The sequence below is a fragment of the Rhincodon typus genome, chromosome 20, assembly GCF_021869965.1.
Source record: "Rhincodon typus isolate 14 chromosome 20, sRhiTyp1.1, whole genome shotgun sequence".
In the NCBI taxonomy this organism is placed as follows: Eukaryota; Metazoa; Chordata; class Chondrichthyes; order Orectolobiformes; family Rhincodontidae; genus Rhincodon; species Rhincodon typus.
In genome coordinates, this window is record NC_063351.1 from 20,178,998 (window position 1) to 20,203,695 (window position 24,698).

General features: G+C 41.3%; 1 protein-coding gene across 1 annotated transcript in view; it reads right to left on the reverse strand.

The window, feature by feature from the left end:
* The window catches only part of jakmip3 (Janus kinase and microtubule interacting protein 3), a 179,795-nt gene extending 167,465 nt beyond the window's left edge, over nucleotides 1–12,330 (reverse strand). Inside the window, exon 1 of the mRNA XM_048608918.1 lies at nucleotides 12,196–12,330. Coding sequence (XP_048464875.1) covers nucleotides 12,196–12,330 — 135 coding nt within the window. The remainder of the gene's footprint in view (nucleotides 1–12,195) is intronic.
* Between the last annotated feature and the right edge of the window lie 12,368 nt (nucleotides 12,331–24,698).

The following is a 24,698-nucleotide window of genomic DNA, read 5'->3' on the forward strand; positions in this document are numbered from 1 at the left end:
TTTACCTGCAGTTGAAGTCAATGGTCCCAATCATTTACCCAGGTTGCAGCTGCTCTGTTATTAGCTCTGGCTTCCGGCTAATATCAGTGCAAAAAAATCTACTGGTTTAGATGAGCCACCAGTTGATCAGTTATTATACAGCAAATTACATTGTTCATCAGACTGAAATGTCTAATAGGGGAGAAGTAGTTAGGCAACAGTATTTGATTCCATTCAATCTAAAATCTCATATAAAAAATGTCATACTTTGAATAAATGGGTTTGAATGCTTGATTATATTTGTGCATTTAAGGAAAAACTAAATAGGTCCATGAAAGCAAAACAAATAGAAATATATGCTAGGATGGTGAGATGAAACAAGATAGGAAGAGGTTAATATGGAGCATATACAACAGTGAAGTAAGAGTGACTGTTCTTGACATCAAGGAAGCATTTGATCCAGTTTGGCATTCCATTGAAATTAATGGGAATCACTGTTGGAGGTAAAATGGGTTGGACCCATACTTAGAATATAGGAGGATTTTTTATTCACTCGTGGGTCTTTGGTGTCACTGGCTGGTCAGCTCTTATTGCCCATCCCTAGCTGCCCTTGAGCAGTTGAGAGTCAACTACGTTGCTATGGGTCTGGAGTCACATGTAGGGCAGACTGCATGATGATAGAAGATTTTTTTCACCTGAAGGACATTAGGGAGCTAGATCGGTTTTTCTTGACAATCAGCAATGGTTTCGCAGTCATCAGTAGACTCTTAATTCCAGATTTTTAAAAATGAATTCAAATCCAGCACCTCCCGTAGCAGGATTTGAACTTTGGTCCCCGAAACATCAGCTGGAGTTTCTGGATTCATAGTTCAGTGATAATACCAACTAGGCCATCGCCACCCCATAAGATGGTTATGGATACTGACGACCAATCATTTCAGTCCCCAGGCAATGCTGCAAAGTTCTTCATGGTACTGTTCTAGGTGCAACCATTTTCAGCTGCTTCTCCAATGACCTATCCTCCATCATAAGGTCAGTTGTGGGGTGTTTGCTGTTGATTTAATTATGCTCAGTACCAACTCCTCAGAAACTGAAGTACACTGTGACTGCATGAAGCAAGACCTGGGCAACATTCAGACTTTGAATGATAAGTAAAAGGTAATATGCACACCACACATATGTCACACAGTGATTATCTCAAACAGGAGACAACCTGCTCATCTCCCCTTGACATTCATCATTGCTGAAATGCCCACGATGAGAACTAGGGAGTTACCATTTACCAGAAACTTAACTGGACTAAACAAATAAATGTTGTGGCTGCAAGACCATATTAGAGGTTAAGAATTCTGTCCTGTGTAACTTACCTCCTGGTTCTCTAAAATCCATCCATTATTTACTGAGGCACAAATTAGGAGTATGATAGAAGGTGCTCCAGTTGCCTGGATGAATGCAGTTTCACTGATACTCAAGAAGCTCGGTATCACCCAAACAAATAGTTGGCTAGATTGGGACCCCATCCCTTAAACACCCAAAACATTCATTCTCCCTCTCACCGTGCACAGTAGTTGTAGTGCTACAATCTGCAAGTTGCACAGCAGCCACTTACCAAAGCTATTTCAATAAAACCTTCCAAGATCGCAAACTCTACTGCCTAAATGAACAAAGGCAGCAGACCCATAGGAACACAACAAACTGAAAGTTCCCTCCAAGTCAAACAATATCCTGACTTGTAACTTGACGTACTTCCAGTGTCACAGGATCAAAGCCCATCCTAACAGTGACGTAGGTGTACCCATAGAAACATGGCTTGCAATGGTTGAAGAAGGCTATTCACCATCACCTTCTTAAGGGCCAGCAGGAATGGGGAACAAATTCTGGCTTTGCTATTGACCACTAATTTTGGTGCCATCTGCAAAATTACTAACTATTACCAACCTCCTATATTCACATCCAAATCATTTATATAAATGACAAAAAGCAGTGGATCCAGCACTGATTCTTATGGCACACCACTGGTCACAGGCCTCCTGTCTGAAAAACAAACCCCCACCACCAACTCTGTCTCTTAACTTCAAGCCAATGTAGAGAAGAAGATTATTTCTGAGTACAATAGGACCTTGATCCAATGGGCTGTGGAGTGGCAGATGGAGGTTAATTTAGATAAATGTGAGGTATTGCATTTTGGTAAGGCAAATCAGGACAGGACTTATACAGTAGGGCCCTGGGGAGTGTTCCCAAACAAGGAGACCTAGGAGTGCAGGTGCATGGTTCCTTGAAAATCGAGTCGAAGGTAGACAGGGTGGTGTTGAAGGCGTTTGGCTTGCTTGCCTTCATTGGTCATAATATTAAATACAGGAATTAGGATGTCGTGTTGCAGCTGGACAGGGCATTGGTGAAGCCATTTTGGAACACTGCATACAATTCTGGTTACCCTTTAATAGGAAGGATGTTGTTAAACTTGAGAGGGTGCAGAAAAGATTTTCAAGAATGTTGCCAGGACTGAAGGGTTTAGGTTATAGGGAGAGGCTGAATAGGCTGGGGCCTAAATTCCCTGGAGCTTCGGAGGCTGAGGGGCGACCTTATAGAGGTTTATAAAATCATGAAGGGCATGGATAGGGTGAACAGCCAACTTCTTTTTCCTAGGGTGTGGGAGTCCAAAGCTAGAGGGCATGGTTTAAGGTGAGAGGGGAAAGATTTAAAAAGGACCTGAGTGGTGACTTTTTCATGCAGAGGGTAGTATGTGTATGGAATGAGGAAGTGGTGGAGGCAGGTACAATGACAAAATTTAAAAGTCATCTGAATGGGTATATGAATAGGAAAGATTTAGAGGGATATGGGCCAAATGTTGGAAAATGGTACTAGGTCAGATTGGATGTCTGGTTGGCAAGGATGAGTGCAACCAAAGGGTATGTTTCCATGCTGTGTGACTCTTTGATTCCATGACATACACATTACATGAATTAATGAAGAAAGGGGTGACATGGTGGCTCAGTGGTTAGCACTGCTGCCTCACAGCTCCAGGGCCTGCGTTTGATTCCACCCTCAGGCGACTGTCTGTGTGGAGTTTGCACATTCTCCCCGTGTCTGCGTGGGTTTGTTCCAGTTTCCTCCCACAGTCCACAGATGAGCAGGTTAGGTGGATTAGCCATGCTAAATTGCCCATAGTGTGCAGACTAGGTGGGGAAACTGTGGAAAATGCAGGGATAAAAGTTATTGGGGGTGGGATGCTCTTTAGCAAATTGGTGTGGACTTGATGGGCTGAATGGCCTGCTTCCACACTGTAGAGATTCTATTCTAAAAAGAGCTTTTGCATCAAATATCTCTTTCTGTTCTATATACTCTATGATTTTCCATTGTGTATGTTATGTCTTCATATCATGTTTGTAAAAATGATGCATTCTTTACTTTAGTGAATTTACACAATAATGCAGAGCTACTTCTTTATTGTTAAGTCTAGGTGAATGGTCATGTCCACTGCAGTATTTTTTACTCTTTTGTAGAATGTGGGCATTTGTTGCCCATCCCCAAATGCCCTAGAACTGAGTGGCTTGTTAGGCCATTGCAGAGGGCAGTTAAGAGTGAACTATATTGCTGTGAGCGTGGAGTTGAATGTGGACTAGACCAGGTAAAGATGGTAGATTTTCCTCCCTAAATGGCATTTGTAAAGCAGATGGATTTTTTAACAACAGTCACTAGTAGTTGTCATGGTCACCATTACTGAGACTAGTTTTATATTGCAGATTGTACTGATTGAATTTAATTTCCACCGGTTGCCATGCCAGGATTTGAACCCACGTCTGTAAGGCATTTGTCTAGTCCTCTGGAATATTGCTCTAGTGACAGCATCATATTCTGTGTCCTTCTAAAGGTGCAGCATTAAAAGCAAAATGCGACATAAAATCAAGAATTAGTGGCAGAGTTAATTTAAGATTGAGTTTGAAAAATGTTGTAAGTGGAAAGGAAAACTGATTGAGTATACATAAATCTACTTTTATAATCCTGAAATAAAAATCAAATTATTTCAATTATTTTTACTGGTGTTTCTGAAGAGGAGTCTGGCATGTCATGTGGTCTGTCATGTTTAAAGGCACTTAAAACGTGATCATTCAGGAAGGTCTCCGGAGTTATATTTTTCTCTGCATATCAACATCATTATTGTTTGAAGATAAACAGCGACAGTCAAAGATTACCCTCATGGTGTACTGTGCTGACATGGAGAAATTTTACACCACTATGAAGTGGATGCATCAGTTGGACCTCAATTGATCCCAGTGTTAACTAATTCTGGTAAATGGAATCCTCCCAAATGCTGTGAGAGTCCATTGTTATAAATATAATTGAAGAACTTTGTTTCAATATGAGGCTGTTCCAGAGCAGGCAATGCTTTTATATGGACCTGGCAAATAAAGGGCATTCCTGTTATTTCTTACAGTTTGAATCGCAATATATATTATGCCACAGTATTATCAGCTTCTTTTTATCTACAGATAGGAATCACTTTTACTGCTGATGTTTCCAATGACTTGTTTAGATTTCAAAAAATAAAAATGCATTTTGAGGAGTGAGTCAGCATAAAACTATGGAGGAATTATTATATATTCACCAAAAGAAGCATTAAGAAAATTGTTCGCGACTGGGAGGTGTTATCGTTTGTAGAAGCACCTACGCTCGGTTTGTGACAAACGACAACACCTCCCAGTCGCGAACCACTTCAACTCCCCCTCCCACTCCTTGGACGACATGTCCATCCTGGGCCTCCTCCAGTGCCACAACGATGCCACCTGAAGGCTGGAGGAACAGCACCTCATATTCTGCTTGGGAACCCTGCAGCCCAGTGGTCTCAATGTGGACTTCACAAGCTTCAAAATCTCCCCACCCCCGATCTCATCCCAAGACCAGCCCATCTCATCCCCGCCTCCTTGACCTGTCCGTCTTTTCTCCCACCTATCGGCTCTTCCCACCTCACTGACTAGCCTCAGCCCCACCTCCTTGACCTGTCCGTCTTCCCTCCCACCTACCCGCCCCTCCCTCCTCACTGACCAACCCTCATCCCAACACCCTACCTATACTCACCTTTACCGGCTTCATCCCCGCCTCCTTGACCTGTCCACCTTCTCTCCACCTATCTGCTCCTCTGTCCACTTTCTATCATCGCCTGCCCCGTCTCTATTTATTTGAGAGCCCCCTTCCCCTCCCCCATTTCTGAAGAAGGGCCCAGACCCAAAACGTCAGCTTTCCTGCTCCTCTGATGCTGCCTGGCCTGCTGTGTTCATCCAGCTGTACACCTTGTTCTCTCGGACTCCAGCATTGGCAGTTCCTACTATATCTAAGAGATTTAATTAGCTTTGCAAGAGACATTAACTGCTTTAAAAATAATATTTTTCAAAGATAAGAACAAAACATAGCTTGCAAAACCAAGTGGCAGCCCAGTGTAATGGAGACATGAGAAAAGAATTTCTGTGAAACATCACACTTGGTACAAGATATGTAAATGTTTTACACCAAACAGACAGACTAGCACAGTATCCACTCCCCTGTCTAAATCTGGCAAAGTGGAAGTGATACTGTAGGGGACAGGTTTGAAAAAGGTTACACTAATTGATTCTACAGGGCATCCATTTCAGAACATTTGTTCTGCCCAGAGGTTACAGTTAGACTGATGCAACACCCACAGAAATTGGGAATACATTTGAAGAGAAACCCATTCATTTCAGAAATCTGACAAGGTAAGACAATCCTATAATATCATGTACCCTGTGGATGGCCCAAGATTACTTTCCACAAAAGATGTGTCAACTTCATCTGTATTTCTAGCTCATCAATACAAAGGATACTCAGCTTTTCCATAGCATTTCATAGATGTCTATACATAAACAAGGTACATAGTTCAGCTACTCCTTGTAGTTATCACCATGGAATCATCAAGGATATATAAGTATATAACCAGATTAATGCTACATGGAACAGCAGGTTAATTTAGTATTTTATTCTGACATTAGCTTGGATGGGAAATTGCAGGTGGTAGCATTCCCATGTGTCTGCTTTTCTTTCCCTTCTATGTGGTACAGGTTGCAGGTTACAGTGTGCTTTTGTGGGTGTTTTGCCAATTTGCTACAGTGCATTTGGCAAATAATATACAGTGCTGCCCCTGTTCTAGTGGAGGGGTGTTGAACATTTAAGTGTGATACATTGTCATGTTTGAATGCAGGTTTCGGATTCAGTGGTTGGACCACAGACTTTAGAAATTCTGAAGAAGGGTCTAGGCCCGAAACGTCAGCTTTCCTGCTCCTCTGATGCTGCTTGGCTTGCTGTGCTCATCCAGCTCTACACCTTGTTATCTCAGATTCTCCAGCATCTGCAGTTCCTACTATCTCTGAAACAATTCCATTTGGGCACACTAAGTTTACCACATTCAATATAAGCAAGATTGGCATTTGTTGAAATGGCACATACCTACAATTTTACCTTGGATCTGATCACCTCAGACACAACAGCCAGGCTACAGGTGGAGCTGCAAAATGAGATAGATGCACACCACTTACAAAAAGGATCAAGTGATGAGATTAGTGAGGCTCCAATACTGGAAATACTCAGCAGGTCAGTCTGCATCTTTGAAGAGAAAAAGAGTTAACGTTCCAAGTTAACTTTTTCATCAGAACTGAAGAAAGTCGTTAGAGTAAGAAATGTTAAGCCAGTGGTAGCGGGTTGAGGGCACGAGGAACAAAAGAGAAGATCTGGTACACAATGGAGACAGCTGTAAGGGTCTAAGGGTCTAACAGGGTCAATGTTGCGGAATGCCTTAAGTATAGGTGTAATTAATACATGCTCGATGAAAAAAGAGCTCAGGATCTTGAAGGAAGATGACCAATCATCAGAAGTTTCCTTATAGTCTCTGTAACAATGTCTACCATATTAATGTAACTTGTAAATACTTACTATTGTGCAATAAACTATACTTTACTTAAGACAACAGCCTCTACTACCAAGTGATTTTCCTCTACTATACTAGACTAAGGAGAACCCTACTCTACCCTGGAATAGAATAGTGATAGCAAATCTACCTTATAGTGAGCAATGATAGAGAGTTCATACAACATGTAGTGATTGTTCATGAAATAATGGTAGATGCTTCATACAATACAGGCATTGTTGGAAATCTGAAGATTTCTTTAAGCTTTGACAATTCTGCTCATTCAGACAATCAGCAGCATGAAATGCTGAATATTGAAGACCCCGACAGAAGATAGCATCACAGAACGTTTCAACAAGGGCACAGCCTACAGTTAATGGAAAAAGCATTTCAGAGCTGTAAAGAGGTATGCTGCAACAGGAGAGTGTTCAGAACTCCCTGGAGCTGGAGTGTTAGTTACAGATTACAGTTATGAGGCAGACGCAGATTGCATTGAGTGCCATGGTCTGTAGGAGTGGTCTCAAGTCAGGGGTCAGCCACAGAGCAAACTGAAGTTAGAGGCTTGATGAGTAAAAGTAAAAACCCTGCCGGGAAAGGAAAAAGCTTTTTTCTTTGGGAAAAAAGTGCAGATATACAAATTGGGGAAACAAAAAGCAAGAGAACTATTGCAGCCCAGATTGCCATCAAAGCAAGCGAGCAGCAGTAAGGGAATTAAGGGCCACAAAAAGCAATGTAAAATGAGGTCAGAGATGAGCGAATGTCACAAAGCCAGAGCAAAAGCAATAAATGTGGCATTTTAGGAGTCCAAACAGAGAAGATCTAACAGAAGAAGAAAGTAGGGAAACTACTGATCCTGCAGAAAAGGTAGGTGATCTTTTATCAAAGTTGGGGTAAAGGCAAGAAGCAGTTCTTCAAACTACAGACTGCAGGTTCATCTAGGAAAGTCTGTTAAAGTAACAGGATTCACAATCTAAAGCTGTAAATAGTGGGACTCATTTACTGAAACCCTGATTAGAGTGGGAATCATTTATTAAAGCCAAAAGTAGAGAGGTTCATTCAGTAAAGCTGTTTAGGAAGCAGGAATCATTTGTTAAGGCCATGATTGCTGGAATTTATCCAGAAAAATCACAATAAAGGTGGTAATCCCCCATTTTTATCACAAAAATGTGTGAAAAACCTTCAGTATAGCAGTACACAGCAGCAGCATTGATGCATTCCAAAATTACATGCATTTTAAGTGAGAAACTGAAATAACTACATCAGGGAGAAATGGCATCTGCGGTTATATCGCTGGAAGATTTCATTTCAGAGGTGGCCAAATAGAACACAGAATTTTCCATCTTGGAGGAAAAATTCTTAAGATACAGAACTGTTTCCAAATTATATCCTAAATCAGAAACTGAACAAGTTAATTCACAGCTAAATACAATTAGAAATATCATTGATGAGGTTACAGCTTGCTGATGGATAAAAGAAGCAATGAATACTTTTGTAGAAGTATTGAAATCCTTTGACAATTACTTTATCCTCAGGATAAGTAAAAGTCTTGAAGAAGCAAGATTTATCAGAACAATTTGGCTTCCAAGCGAATCTATTGATCATTCCATTATGACTCTGCAGATTGGTGGCAAAATCTAACGAAAGTGATTTAAACTCAGAATTTAGAAGATACTGAGTTGTTGTTGGAATCGCTGATGTGCCTTCATCACATTTGACTTCAGAGAAAGCTATTCAAATGGTGAATGATGCAAAAATCTGGAAGCTACATAAATCAAATATAAGAGAAGATCAAGCTTATCATAGGAGATGACAGAATCCATTCAGTTCTTATGTACATAACCACAAAAGATACATGTGAGAAACAAGGGAGATGGGTGTATGAGACGTGGTGTGAGTTAGGCACGGACAGTGGATCTTTGAGTAACCTCAGGTTAAGGAGGGAAGGACTAGAGAGGACAGCCAGGGCTATATTAGAACAGTCAAGTCCACCAATAACAAAGGCACGAATGTGGGTTTCAGCAGCAGATGAGCTGAGGAAGTACAGAGTCAGGTGATGTTACAGAGATGGAAATAGACAATCTTATTGATGGTGTGAATATGGGGCAGGAAGCTCATCCTGGGGTCAAATAGAACACAAATTGTGACAGCCTCAGAGAGTTACCATGGAGTAGACAGCAAGGGAACAGAGTTTGTGATCGGGTACAGTAAACAATGGCTTCATTCTTCCAGACTTTAATTAGAGGAAAAGTCTACTCATCCAGCACTGGATGTTGGAGGAGAAGTCTGAAAGTTTTGAGGCAGTGATGGCGTAAAGAGAGATGGATGGAACATTGAGCTGGATATTATTAGCATTTATGTGAATCAGGAACTGATTCTCTGCTTTTAGATAATATCAGGAGGGGTAGCAAGCAGCTGAAAAATAGATGAGAGTCAAGGACAGATCCTGGGGGACACCAATTGCAATTAGTGGCAATAGGTAGAGAAACAATTGCATATAAATTATCTGGCTGCAAAGAGTCAGATAAAAATGGAAGCAAGCAAGTACAATGCCAACCATCCCAAAGATGATGAAGTGGTTTTGGAACAGAATTTGTGTCTCAAAGAGGAAAAAAAAACTTTTCAATGCTTTGAGAAAAAAGCAGGGACAGAGGATTAATTGGCTGGCTGTTTCAAGGAGCTGATATAGACATGATGGGCCAAATGGTCTCATTTCTGTGCTGTATGATTCTATAATTTATTTTATAGTGAGTGCCAAAGACATCTGCTGCCCTAGTTCGATGAGGCTTTTATCTGGACCTCCTAAGCTGTATCGAAATCACGTGGCAGCACTCCAGCAATGGGCTCATACTCTTGTTGTGTCATTGATCATAGAATCCCTACAGTGACCCATTCCCCTGTAACGCACCTAATCTACACATCCCTGAACAGTATGGGCAATTTAGCATGGTCAATCCACATAGCCTGCACATCTTTGGACTGTGGAAGGAAACTGGAGCACCCGGGGGAAACCCGCACAGACACATGGAGAATGTGCACACAGTCACCCAAGGGTGGAATTGAACCTGGGTCCCCGGCACTGTGAGGCAGCAGTGCTAATCACTGAGCCACCGTGCTGCCCAAATGGTCTCAGAACACATTGGAGGTGGGGTTCAGAGATCCTTTGGGGTGGGGCAGGGCATATACATTTCTTGGGGAATATTCACAGATATTTGAGACAGTTAACTGTAGAGAAGATGGTGTAAATTGTGTGCAAATATTTTGGAATTTGTGTGCCTGCCTAGAACTCTCAAAATGTACGATTACCTTTAGCTGGAAACTGAACTGTACCAGCCATATGAATGTACCTACAAGAACAGATCAGAGGATGGGCATTCTGTGGCAAATAAATCACCTCCTGAATTTTAAAAATCTGCCCATCATCTACAAGACACAAATCAGAAGTGTGACAAAATCCACACCCACCATCTCCTCTTGCTTGGATGAGTGCAGTGCCTGCAACACTCAAGAAGCTTAATACCATCCAGGACAAAGCAGTCCACTTGATTGTCAACAATTTAACATCTTTACACTCTCTGCAGCTGACACACAGGAACAGCAGGGAGTACCATCTATAAAATCATAGCAACAACTTATGAAGGTTCCTTGACAACATCTTCCAAACCCTTGAGCTCTACTACATGGAAGAACAAGGGCAGCAGCTACATGGGAACACCACCATTCTGAGTTGCGTGATTATAATGATATCACAGTCAGACGGGGGTAAAAGCTCTTCTGACTACCCTCTTTACTCATTAAACTTTGTTATTCCCAGTAAACACATTCAATCAAAACAATTTCCAAAATTCGGAGCATTTGTAGTATTGAAAGTCTGCATTTCTTAATTTCACTTATGGTATGTAGGATGAACATGATGGTGAAGTTTAATTTGGATGCTATACAACATCTACAAAATTTAGTAAAATGTGAAAAGCTTATGTGGCACTTTATAGAAGGTTTTACTCTATTAATTTTAGATTAACAGTGCTTTAGTTTAAGAGTGCTCTGGTACTTCAGTCCTTAAAAACATTATGTGACTCTACTAATTGGGAAAATCTTAGACTAAGTTCCTGGCTCATGCTGATTCAGCCAATCTTTGCAGCTTTGTTGTCTTCAGTGTTCCTTGTCTACTGAGAAGAGAGGAAAGAAAATGAGTCAAGGTACCTGCTCCTGACTCAAATCTAATAACCTGTCTTGGAAACTGCATACCCGAGATATTTTTCATTAGTTTGTTGGATGTCAGCATTGCTAGCTAGGTGAGCATTTAGTGCTCATTCCTAACTGCCTTTAAGAAGATGGTAATAGATTGCCTTCTTGAATTGATGCAATCCATGTGGTGTAGATACACTAATGATTCTTTCAGGGAGGTAGCTCCAGAATTTCAACCCATCGAAGAAGGAACAGTGATCAATTTCCAAATCAGGTTCTTGTGTGATTTGGATGGGGACATGCAACTAGTAATACTCGCATGCACAGATTGCCCTCATCCTTCTAACTTGTAAAGCTGTTATTGAAAGAGACTTGGAAAATTGCTGTAGATTTTGTTAATTGGACCCAATGCCAGCACTGTGCAGTGCCAGTGGTAAAAGGAATAAATTAATGTTGAAGTTAATGAATAATGTGTCAATTAAATGAGCTGTTTGATCCTGGATGCTTCTGAGTTTCTTGAATGTTGTCAAAGTTCTGTGTGAACTTTGTGTCTACAAGAACTGCCAATACTGCCACAGAAAGATAAATCTACATCAGATGAGAATACAGCCAACTAGGTTTTTCCTCATGTTGGTCCTCTCTCTAACTGCCTCAAACCCAATCCTTCAGGACTCAACCAATTTGGTCAACAGTACTACTGCAAACTACTCTTACTGATAGACATCAAAGAGGTCCACCCAGAGCACATTCTATGCCTATACTGTTTCAATCATTCTTCCTAGTGGTGTCAATATTCAAAATGGAAAAAATATTGATTAACTAACTTAAAGAGGGTGGTAAGTGGTAATCAGCAAGAAGTTTCCTTGCCTATGTCTGACCTGATGCTACGAGACGTCATAGCATCTAGCATCAATGCCAAACACTCCCAGGGTAACTCCTTCCCAGGCTCCAATGTTTTGTCAAGCCAATAGGTTTGTATTTCGAGTAAAACTACAGAATTTTTAATTCATGTCCATATGCATTCTATATTTATGAAAAGTCTCATTCAAATGTATAACTCTGATTGATCTAGTGCTAATTCCTTTTAAAAATATTTATTAGGAAGAGAAAGTGCACACCTTACTCTTTTCTTGTTGAAGTTCGATTTGAATGTCAGTCAGTTTGGCCCTGAGCTCTTCATTGGCAGCTTGCAAAGCAGCTAAGGCATCAGGCTTGTCTCCCTTAGCTCGACCGCCAGCACCCTTCTTTGACATTGTGTGCTGCTAAGTTCCGGAGGGCAAAAACCCAGACAGAGAACTCTCCGTTCCAAAGCTGGAGACTTCTCTTTCCCCTTGCTTTTCATCTACATTTTCACTTCCACCTTGAAAAGACAGAAAAACAGGGCATATTAGGTTTCATCTATTCAGTGGAGCTTTCAGCTTCAAAATTGAATTTGAATGGATCAGCAGTTCTTGCTGGCAAATGCAGGCACATTATTATTCAAGACAATAATGCTGAGGTACGACAAAATGAGATTTTCCTAATAATAATTCTGCAAACAGGAGAAGTAAGTGTTTTCAAAATTACTACTTCTACCTGCCCAATGCTTTAAAAATACAACTTAAAACAACAGGGCTTATGGCTTCAAATGCTGTATCAATGTGCAGTTTAAAATCCAGCCGTAGTTAATGTTGAAACATGGCAGCACACTGAAACTGTGTTGTGCACATATAGTGAATGTTTGTCAACACAGTCACATTACAGTGAGTGAATTTTTATAGAGGTTCCTCTGCTTATTTACTGCAAGAGCAACAGAATGTCTAGGCAAATGTTAATTTCCAAGGATTTTGAATCTCTTTGGCTTGATGAGCAGACAAATCTCAGTGGATAAGATGCAGCCTCCATTTGAACTGGAAAAGATGTCAGATTCAATCAGTGAGGTATAATTTGATTCAAATAATGATGTTGGAAATATGGGTTTACAACCTTCAGTCTCATTTTAATTCTACTTTCTGAAACAAATGATGACAGGTTTTGCATTGGCTCCAGTACAGTGCTTCAAATGGAGAGCGTAAATATTAAAGTCACACTTGACTCTGTTGATCCATGTTCAATATGTCTCCCTCAACATTCACACACCTGTTTTCCCAAAGCAATACATTCATTTAATGGTGTGAAAGTCATACTGGTTTCTCACTGAAACCTGTTTAAATGTCTAGGCAGGGTTTTCACCAAATGTGCACTCGAGTTACATCAGAGAGTGGGAGATGCCTGAAGAAATCACTCCATCGCTCAGTAGGAAAATGCACCATTTATACAACCTGTGGGTGGTTGGTTAGTGCTTTTGGCTAGATTATGATGTAGGGTGATGCCAATACAGTGGGTTTAATCCCCATATCAACTTTGGTTGCTCACATGGAGGCCTCAATTTGCCCCACACTTGCAGAGTACAGCACCACCAGAGAGATATATATAGTTAATTCTTTGGTTACAGAGATGTATCGTCCTTTGTGGATTATAATTTATAACTTACAACTCCTTAGCTGTGCACTTCCTCAGGGGTTCTCCATCTGTGGCCATAACAATCAGTGCAAAATCCATGTATGTATGGAGACTGAGCTTCCACAAAAATTATTAGTTGTTAGGCATATGACAGGCAGATCACTTGGGATCAAGGACCCCGGAGGCAGATGTCCCACCTATGCTCAGCTACTGGCATATTACAAGGCCTGGGATCATCACTGGATTCCAAGACAAAGCTGAGGGATGGTGGAAGAGGGTGTCACAGATGAGGAGAAGGGGGACTGTGGAGAAGAAAGGACATTAGGAAGGGCAAGGAGGGCTCTCATTAGTACCCTATTGGCATTGCTGGGTTAATCAGTTAGCCACTGAATGTTTTGAATGCTGGACCACTCCTGGGAGCCTATAAGAAACTCTGTAAGGATGTATTTGATATGCTTTCCACATGGCAAAGCCCTTGCCACTTGCTGGGCTATCACAAGCTGTGGCAGGGTGAGACCATTAAGTGGATAAAGTGGGCATTAACTGCCCCCTTAAGGGCTTCAATTGGTAGCAACGTAGAAAGCCATCCACAGGCCTTCCTGCAATGGACCTAACCAAAGTGGAGGCAGGAAGCTGGTGGTGTCCCTAACTACCACTCTTAACCCTACCACAAAACTCATCACAAGGGAGGCCATAAGACTGCATTCATGATGGCCAGCCAAGAAAATCCCTGAGGAAGTTCATTCCATTCATTTTAGAGCAACTGCAAAATTTAGATACAATAACATTTTTAACAACAAAATAGATAAAAGAAGCAAAACTACCACCAAATCGGAACAAAAGTGAATATTTTGCTGTCATTTCTCGACAAGCTCATTTTCGAGCTTAATAAACTTTGAGTTTGGTTTCATTAACACTGTCCTGACAACAAAGCTTTCCATGCGCAAGGCCTGCCCTGCTGACAGATAGAAACAATACTGACATGTTTTGTGTTGACTCTAAAGCAACATTTCAAATGAGGAATGTGAATAATATTAGAGTCACACTTCATGATGTTGATCCGTATTGAGTTTGACTCCCCCAATGTTTACACTACACTCATTTTCCCAAAGCAATGCATTCATTAGGTGGAATGAATTTCAAATGCAGTGGTATTCAGTTGTGCTGTAGGTGGTGACAGAAAATGAGGCAGCCCCTGCATCAATCTTATTTCACCTGATGTCACTAATGTTGCGATCTCCATAGAGATGGATAATTCTTAAAGAGGAATGAACTTTCCAGTAAACAATGAAAAGGATCAAATGTCTAGATTTCATATTTTATAGACTTTTGCTAAAAAGTTTAAAATAAATTCAAGATAAATGAATCATTAATTAACAGGCAAATAATACATCAACGAATGTAAAAGGTGACAAAAAATGCCCAGCAGGTCTGGCAGCATCTGTGAAGAAAAAATCAGAGTTAACGTTTCGGGTCTGGTGAACCTTCCTCAGAGTCAGATTCGGAGACTAACGCAACTGAAATATATCTGAAGAAACTCTTTCTCTATGTACCACACTTCTGGCAAATAATGGCATTTCTTCAGTTTATACCAAACATTGTACACTTGCAAGCTCCAAGTCTAATAAAATGGATAAGTAAGTACTTCATGTTATTAGAAGAAGGGGAAGTGATGGCCTAATGGTAATATCACTGGACTGTTAATGCAGAGACCCAGATAATATTTTGGGGATGTGGGTTCAAATCCTGCCATGGCAGATGGTAAAATTTGAATTCAATAAAAAAAATTAGAATTAAGACTTTAATGACAATCATTGTCCATTATCAGAGGATAAACCCCAAACCATCTGGTTCACTAATGTCCTTTAGGGAACTGCAATGTGGTTGTCTCCTAACTCAATTAGGGATAAGCAATAAATGCTGACCAAGCTAGTGATGCTCTCAGCCTGTGAATGAATAAAAAAAAGCTTCAACTATTTATAATAAGGACTCCATTTCAGGACCTAGGAAGGACTGGGAAGGACTAGTCCCTTCTCATCACATCTTCCTCCTCCACTTCACTCAGAAATATACGTGTATGTCTATCAGAGTCTTGTTCACAGTACTGGCGAAGCCCATGACTAACAATTGACACATTTTACTCCTTGTATGGAGGAGGAAGAATTTTATCACAGTCATTTGTTACGAAAGCAGGTAGCATTAGATCCAGAAATGTTAAAGAAACAGTCAAAAAAATAAATTGACAGAAAACAAACTTTGACACTGCCTTGGTAGGGTGCTCGCTGGAGTAGGAATCCAAACCTCCAGGCTAATGTTCTGGGGACTAGCATTTCAATCCCATTCAGGCAGATGGTGAAATTTGAATGCAATAAAATCTGGAGTTAAAGACTAGCTTAATGGCAAGCACGTAAACACTATTGATTGTCACAAAACAAAATCACTAATGTTCTTTGCGGAAGGAAAGGGCCATTAAGAAAAATAAGAGCGAGACAAGCAATATTAAAAAGATAAGCTTAAAGGCTTTGTGCCTTAATGCACAGAGCATCTGCAATAAAGTGGATGAGCTAATTGCGCAGATAGATGTAGACAGGTATGATATAATTGGGATTACAGAGACATGGCTGCAGGGTGACCAGGGATGGTAACTGAATGTGCCAGGATATTCAGTATTTAGGAAGGACAGGCAAAAAGGAAAAGGTGGTGGAATGGCATTTCTGGTTAAAGAGGGAATTAACACAATAATGAGAAAGGGTATTAGCTCTGACAATGTGGAGTCTGTATGGGTAGAGTTGAGAAATACCAAGGGGCAAAAAACATTAGTGGGTGTCATATATAGACCCCCAAACTGCAATGGTGATGTTGGGAATGGCAGTAAACAAGAAATTAGAGATGCATGTGATAAAGGAATATTGGTGATCATGGATGATTTTGAATTGCACATAGATTGGACAAAACAAATTAGCCACAATACCGTAGAGAAGGAATTCCTGGAGTCGATACAGGATGGTTTTCTTGACCAATAAGTGGAGGAACCAACTAGAGAGCAGGCCATCTTAGACTGGGTACTGTGTAATGAGAAGGGAATCATTGCCAATCTAGCTGTGAGAGACCCCTTGGGGATGAGCAACCATAACATGATAGAATTTTTTATCAAGATGGAGAGAGTGAGGTAGTTGATTCAGAGACTATGGCGTTGAATCTTAATAAAGGAAACTATGAAGATATGAGGCGTGAGTTGACCTTGATAGATTGGGAAGAGTTACTTAAAGAGATGAAATGGATAGACAATGGCAAACATTCAGAGAACGCACTGGGGAACTGCAATAGCTTTTTATTCCTGTCTGTCACAAAAGCAAAATGGGTAAGAGGGCCAATCCATGGCTTACAAAGGAAATCAGAAATAGTATTGATCCAAGGAAGAAGCATACAGATTGGCCAAGAAAAATAATAAACCTGAGGATTGGGAGCAGTTTAGAATTCAGCAAAGGAGGACCAAGGGATTGATTAAGAAGGAGAAAATACAGTACAAAAGTAAGCTTGCAGGGAACATAAAGACTGACACTAAGAGTTTCTATAGGTATGTGAAGAGGAAGAGATTGGTGAAGACAAATGTAGGTCTCCTACAGACAGACATGGGGGAATGTATAACAGGGGACAAAGAAATGGCTCAGCAACTGAATACATGCTTCGGTGCTGTCTTCACAAAATAGGACACAAACCAGATACTAGAAAGGTTGGAGAGTGGAAGATTTAAATAAGAGGGAAGAACTGAGGGAGATCAATATTAGTATAGAAATGGTGCTGGGAAAATTGATGGGATTGAAGGTAGATAATCCCCAGGGCCTCATAATCTACATCCCAGAGTACTTAAGGAAGTAGCTCTAGAAACAGTGGATGAAATGGTGGTCATCTTTCAGGATTCTATAGACTGTGAAACAGTCCCTGCAGATTGAAGGGTAGCTAACATCACTCCCAGATTCAAAAAGGGAGGTAGAGAAAAAACAGGGAATTATAGACCAGTGAACCTAACATCGGTAGTGGGGAAAATTCTCAAATCCATTATCAAGGATTTTATAGTGGAGCATTTAGAAAGCAGTAGCAGGATCAGACAGAGTCAGCATGGATTTATGAAGGGGAAATCATGCTTGACAAATCTGTTGGAATTCTATGAAGATGTAACTGGTAGAGTTGACAAGGGGGAGACAATTGATGTGGTAAATTTGGACTTTCAGAAAGCGTTTGACAAAGTCCTGCGTAAGAGATTATCGTGCAAGATTAAAGTGCATGGGATTGAGCGAAGTGTATTGAGTTGGATTGAAAACTGGTTGGTAGAGAGGAAACAAAGAATAGAAATTAATGGGTCCTTTTCAAATTGGCAGGCAGTAACTAGTGGGGTGCCACAGGGATCAGTGTTGGGACTCCAGCTATTTACAATATACATTAATGATCTGGATGAGGAAACAAGATGTAGCATCTCTGAGTTTGCAGGTGATACCAAGTTGGGTGGGAGGGTGAACTGTGATGAGGATGCTGAGATCCTTCAGCATGATTTGGACAGGCTGGGTGAATGGGCAAATCAATGGCAGATGCAGTATAATTTGGATAAATGTGATGTTATTCACATTGGATGCAAAAACAAGGTGGCATATTACTACCTGAATGGCTGCAATTTGGGAAAGGGGAGTGTGCAGCGGGACCTGGGTGTCCTTGTCCACCAGTCACTGAAGGTAAGCATGCAGGTGCAGCAGGTGGTAAAGAAGGCAAACAGTATGTTGGCCTTCATTGTAGGAGGTTTTGAGTACAGGAGCAGGGATATGTTATTGCAGTTATACAGGGCCTTCGTGAGGCCATAACAAGAATATCGTGTGCAGTTTTGGTCTCCTTTTCGGAGGAATGATGCTCTTGCTCTCAAGGAAGTGCAGTGAAGGTTTACCAGGCTGTTTCCAGGAATGGCGGGACTGACATATGAGGAGAGATTGGCTAGGTTAGGATTGTTTTCACTAGAGTTCAGATGAATGATCGAGGGGGGTGTGGATCTCATAGAGACTTAACATTCTAACAGAACTAAACAGGGTAGATGCAGGGAGGATGTTCCCAATGGTGGGTGTGACCGGAACCAGGGCTCACAGTTCAAAGATTCAAAGTAGGACAGAGATGAGGAGATATTTCTTCACCAACAGTGTAGTGAGTCTGTGGAATTCATTACCATAGGAAGTAGTTGATGCCAAAACATTTAATGTATTCAAGAAGCGGCTAGATTATAGCACTTAGGGCGAATGGAATCAAAGGGTATGGGGATAAAGCAGGAATAGGCCACTGAGTTGGACGATCAGCCATGATTGTGATGAATGGCAGAGTGGGCACCAAGGGCCGAATGGCCTCCTCCTGCTCCTATCTTCAATGTTTCAATGAAAGCTGGCATCCTAGCCTGGCTGGCCTGACCTGGCCGATGTATGGCTCCAGACCTAGAACAATGTGGTTGACTCTTAACTTTCCTCTGAAAAGGCTCAGCAAAGCACGTAGTTGTGTCAAACCACTACAGAGTTGAAAGAAAGGAATGAAACCAGACAGACCACTTGACATCGACCATGGCACTGGTAACAACGAAGTACACCAACGACAGGAAACATTGCCCTGTCAACTTTACAAAGTCCTCGTTTCCAAAATCTAGGGGCTTGTGCCAACATTGGGGGAGCTGTCCCACAGACTAGTCAAGAAACATTTGATATTGTCTGTAAGTCTGATTCCATGAGCATGACGATTTAGCTGTCACGCCATCACCATCTGGATTATGTTAAGGCCCACCGGCAGGATAGGCCCAGCAGAGGTGGTATACAATCAATCACGGACAAATAAACCTCCTGCTTATTATTATCTCCTGACCTCTGCCTGTACCTGAGCTGAAGTATTCCTGCATATTGAACAGACCTCTCTTCAAGGAAGTACTAAAGGTGGCAAGGACACAGACACACTCTGGGTGGAGGGCTTCAATGACCATCATCAAAAGTGGCTCAGCAGTACCACTACTGATTAAGCTGCAGATGATGAAGGACCCAACAAGGGGGAATAATTACTTGGCATTGTCCCCACAAATCTACCTGGCACAGATGAACCTCTCTATGACAGCACTGCATATAGCGACCACCCCAAAGCAGTCGTGGAGACAAAGTCCAATCTTGACCCTGGGATAATCTTCCATTGTTTTGTGCAGCATTAGCTCGGTGATAAATAGGACAGACATCTAACAGGTCTAGCAACTCAAGACTGAGCATCCATGAACGACTGTGGAGCATCTGCAGGAGAAAAATTGTACTCAACCATAACATTCAATCTCATGGCCTGACCTATCCCCCACTCTACCATTACCATTAAGCTGGAGGATCAGCCCTGGTTCAATGAAGATTCAAGGAGGGAATACCAAGTACAGTACCAAACATACCTAAAAGTGAGGTGTCAACCTGGTGAATTAACAGGATTGCTTGTGTGCTCAGTAGCATAAGCAGCAAGTTATAGACAGTGCTAAACAATCCCATAACCAATGGATCAGACCGAAGTTCTGCAGTCTTGCTACATCAAGTCATGAGTGCTGGTGGTACACAATTAAACAACTCACTAAAGGAGAATGGTGCACAAACATTCCTATCCTTAATGAAGGAGGAGCCCAACATATCAGTGTAAAAGGCAAGGCTAAAGCATTCACAGCAATCTTCAGCCAAAAGTCCTAAGTGGATTACCCACTTCAACCTTCTTCAGATCCACAGCATCAGAGATAACAGACTTCAACCACTTCTACACACTCCATGTGAACTAAAGAAATGGATGGAGGCACTGGATACTGCAAATTATGGACCCCAGCAGTAGTACTAAAGACTTGTGCTCCAGAATTAGTGAAATAAAACCAACAAAATTACATCATGTTACTTGAACACACAAATGTAATTACTGGAGTTCAAAGCTACAGGTTTGAGACGATGGCCTAGTGGTATTATCACTGGGTTTACACTTTGAGGAAGGGTCACCAGACCCAAAACATTAACTGTTTTCTCCTTCACAGATGCTACCAGACCTGCTGAGCTTTTCCAGCAACTTTGTTTTTGATCCTGATTTACAGCATCTGCAGTTCTTTTGCTTTTTATTTGGTTTTATCACTGGACTGTTAATCCAGAGAACCAGTTAATGTTCTGGGATCCTGGGTTCAAATCCCACCATTGCAGGTGGTGGTGGAATTTGAATTCAATAAATATCTGGAATTAAATCTAATGATGACTGTGAATCCACTGTCAATTGTTGGAAAAATCCATCTGGTTCACTAATGTCCTTCAGGGAAAGAAACTGTCATCCTTACCTGGTCCGGCCTATATGTGATTCCAGACCCACAACAATGTGGTTGACTCTTAACTGCCCTCTAGGCAATTAGGGATGGGCAACAAATGCTGCCCAGCCTGCGATGCCTTCATCCAATGAATGAATAAAGAAAAAAGCCAATGCTGTCTCTTAACCACGCATAGCCTCAACTCTTGTAAAGCACCAGGGAGCAGCACCTCAGCAAGACAATTGAGAGGGATCTCAAGCACTGACGGGTTAGTTAGTGATGGATTTGTTTTGGCAGATGCTGCTACAACTGCATCTGTGCTTGGTGCTTTCTACAGCAGAGTGGCATGGTTGGAGAACGAGTGCTTACTCCAGTGTACGTCCCAGTCCTTGATAGCAGAATCTAAGCTCTCTGGTGAACTCGCACTTGCACAACCCTTGCTCTTTGCCCTGTGAGGGGCTAATTGTGGATCCACGGGTAACTCATTCATTGCTTATGATACATACTTCATTAAAGATAGGACTGCTTAAATATTGCTGCCATATAATCCCAATATGTACAGATTTGATTTGCCACTGAATTAATCCAAGGAAATACTACGCCTTGCACGTACACAAAAATGGGAAGGAGTGAAACACTCAAAAAATGTAAACCGGTCAATTAAGTTAAAAGAACAAAATGATACAAAAGAATGGAGCATTAGGCTGAGGCAGCTTTTTCACACAGGAATGTAGACTCAGCACCTTAATTAAAAGATGATTAGGAATAAGGAGGAATCAGTTTCCTGGTTCAAGACAATATAAGAGGGGGTAGCTTTAGCCAAAATCATTTGACCGTCAAGGACACTACATATCTAAAGTGTAAAAAGCATGTCTTTACATTGTCACAGCTGCAGTGATAACAGCTTCAGGAGTGGAAAATAAGCAGTGTCAGAGATTATTCGGACTAAGCAAGGACAGGGCTTTGTGTACATGTTATCCCTATTAATGAACAATGAAATCATGCTTGCAAGTCAATAAAATGCACTAGCAAAGTTGAGTATTTTTGTATTATGAAAGGTGAACAAAGAAAAGTGGTCCAATCAATGTCCATAGTGTCCATGAACAGGAAGCACAGGAGAACATAGAACATAGAACAGTACAGCACAGTACAGTACAGGCCCTTCGGCCCATGATATTGTGCCAACCTATTATCCTACTATGATCAAACTACCCTGCCTACCCTACATTTTACTATCCTCCATGTGCCTATCCCAGAGTCGATTAAATGTCTCTAAAGTATCTGACTTCACTACCACTGCCGGCAGCGCATTCCACACGCCCACCACTCTCTGTGTTAAGAACCTACCTCTGACATCTCCCCTATACCTTCCTCCAATCACCTTAAAATTATGCCCCCTCGTAATAGTCATTTCTGCCCTGGGAAAAAGTCTCTGGCTATCCACTCTATCTATGCCTCTCATCATCTTGTACACCTCTATCAAGTCACCTCTCATCCATCTTCTCTCCCTCAACGTTTCCTCATAAGACCTGCCCTCCAGTCCAGGCAGCATCCTGGTAAATCTCCTCTGCACCCTCTCTAAAGCTTCCACATCCTTCCTATAATGAGGCGACCAGAACTGAACACAGTATTCTAAATGTGATCTAACCAGGGTTTTATAGACCTGCAGCATAACTTCACGGCTCTTAAACTCAATTCCCCTGCCAATGAAAGCCAATTAAGATGCTTGGAGTGTCATAAGTCATGGGGGGCAATGTGATGAAAACCAAGTCACACTATCACAGAGTCATCACAAATGTGAAAATTTGATTAACCCATCAAACTGCTCACTTCTACCTAACTGTCTTGTTCAGATTAAAAGAGTATGCACACAGGCTTTTTTCATAAACAAGAAAATAACTGAGTCTTGTAATCAAACTGTTTATAATCAATGGTAAGCAAGAAATGTTAATTGTTAATCTGGAACTTTTCCAACAGGATGGCAGGCCAGCATTTATTGCCCATCCCGATTTGTCCAGAGGGCAGTTAAGAATCAACCCGTAGGTCTGGAGTCACTTGCAGGCCAGACCAGGTAAGAATGGCAGGGATTCCTTTCCTAAAGGACATCAGTGAACCAGATGGGTTTTTCCTGACAATTAATTCATGGTCATCATGACAGTCTCAATTCCAAATTTTTATTGAATTCAAATTCCACCATCTGCAGTGGCAGGTCCCCAGAACATTACCTGAGTCTCTGGCATTAACAGTCCAGCAATAATATCATTAGGCCATCACTGCCCCAAATTTATAACACAAACTCTTTACTTTTTAAAAAATGTTTATATCCATCCAAACAGACACAGAAAGAGACATGTGTATTGTGGGTGGGAACGGTAAAACAAGTCAGTGAAGCACAGACCTGGCATCAGTCCAGATCACAAATATCAATGATAACACAGTGTGGAGCTGCAGGAACACAGCAGGACCCCATTCAGAAACCCCCCATTACTGAAGAAGGGTCCCAATCCAAAACGTCAGCTTTCCTGCTCCCCTGATGCTGCCTGGCCTGCTGTGTTCCTCCAGCTCCTCACTGTGTTATCACTGACTCCAGCATCAACAGTTCTCATTATCTCTGACAAATATCAATGAGTTGTTTTTCTTTTTGGTTTTCTTATGACCCTTCCAATTCTTTGCTAATGACACAAGGTTGTGGATATACCAACTTTCAGTGTTTCATTCAATGGCTTAGGATTTGTCTTTTCAGTGTCTTTTCATTTTATTCCCTGTTTTTTTCTTTTAACAAGGGAATTTTCAGCAAAGACAGTTTACAGAGGAAATCATGAGATTTTCTGCTATTCTCGATACCAGAAGGAGAGAAAAAGATTTAGCTGCTTTCCCTTTGCGGGTTAGAAGCTTCTGCTTCTTGTCCATATAAACACGTTATAGTTTCCTGCACAGCAACTAATCACATGATTGCTACTGTGCTGAGACTTCCTGTACTCACAACTGATTCCAATTGAAAAACCAATCAAAAGGTGTGACTGAGCAACACTGCGCTGAACCCACCCCAGCTGTGCCATTCTGTTTGAATAAAGCAAGATTACAGATATAACTCACAATGTGTTCTAGTAACTTGTTTTTGAAACTGCAAGTATCTTCTCACATTGTTTCCTTCGTTATCTTTCCCAATTTTAATCCAAAGTCCAAAAATAAAAGTTATTTTTTAAATAAGAGGATGAGCCAAGTATTTGGGCCTGAGGTGTGGGTACTACTTAGTACAATCTTTGACCCAAGAGCAATTATATAGCTCTCAATTATACTTCGTAAACGATCGCTTAGATATTGCAATGCATGAAGTCTTACTAGTGCATTTTGGTCACAGTCTCAAACGTGGGCCAATGTCAAATCATTGAATATTAAAGTTTACCAAAAAGAAAACCGAATACTTGCACAAAGCCAGTCATGCCTGATATCTCAGCACAAGCAGTTCACAATACACAATACTCCAAACGATGCACTGTTTTAATAGCTGAGCTGGTGTATTCTTGTTATTCCACCACTACCTGCTCAGGTTACAGTTTGTGGGTATCTGAAAGGAGAAAGGTACAGGATAAGGCTATGCAGCCGGGATGAGAAAAAGCAAGGAGGTGTATGCTTACACCATCTGAAGCTTGTAAATCAGAAGACCATGTGGGATGAAGAACGAACAGGATGTCTAAAAGATTAGATGTAAGAAAGCCACCATCTTCACTGCCCATGGTCCCCATCTTGGCCTATCTCCCACTATTAGCACCTGCTGCCTCTTGCAAGACAGCGACACCTGCCAGTGAGTTTGATATAATCATCTGG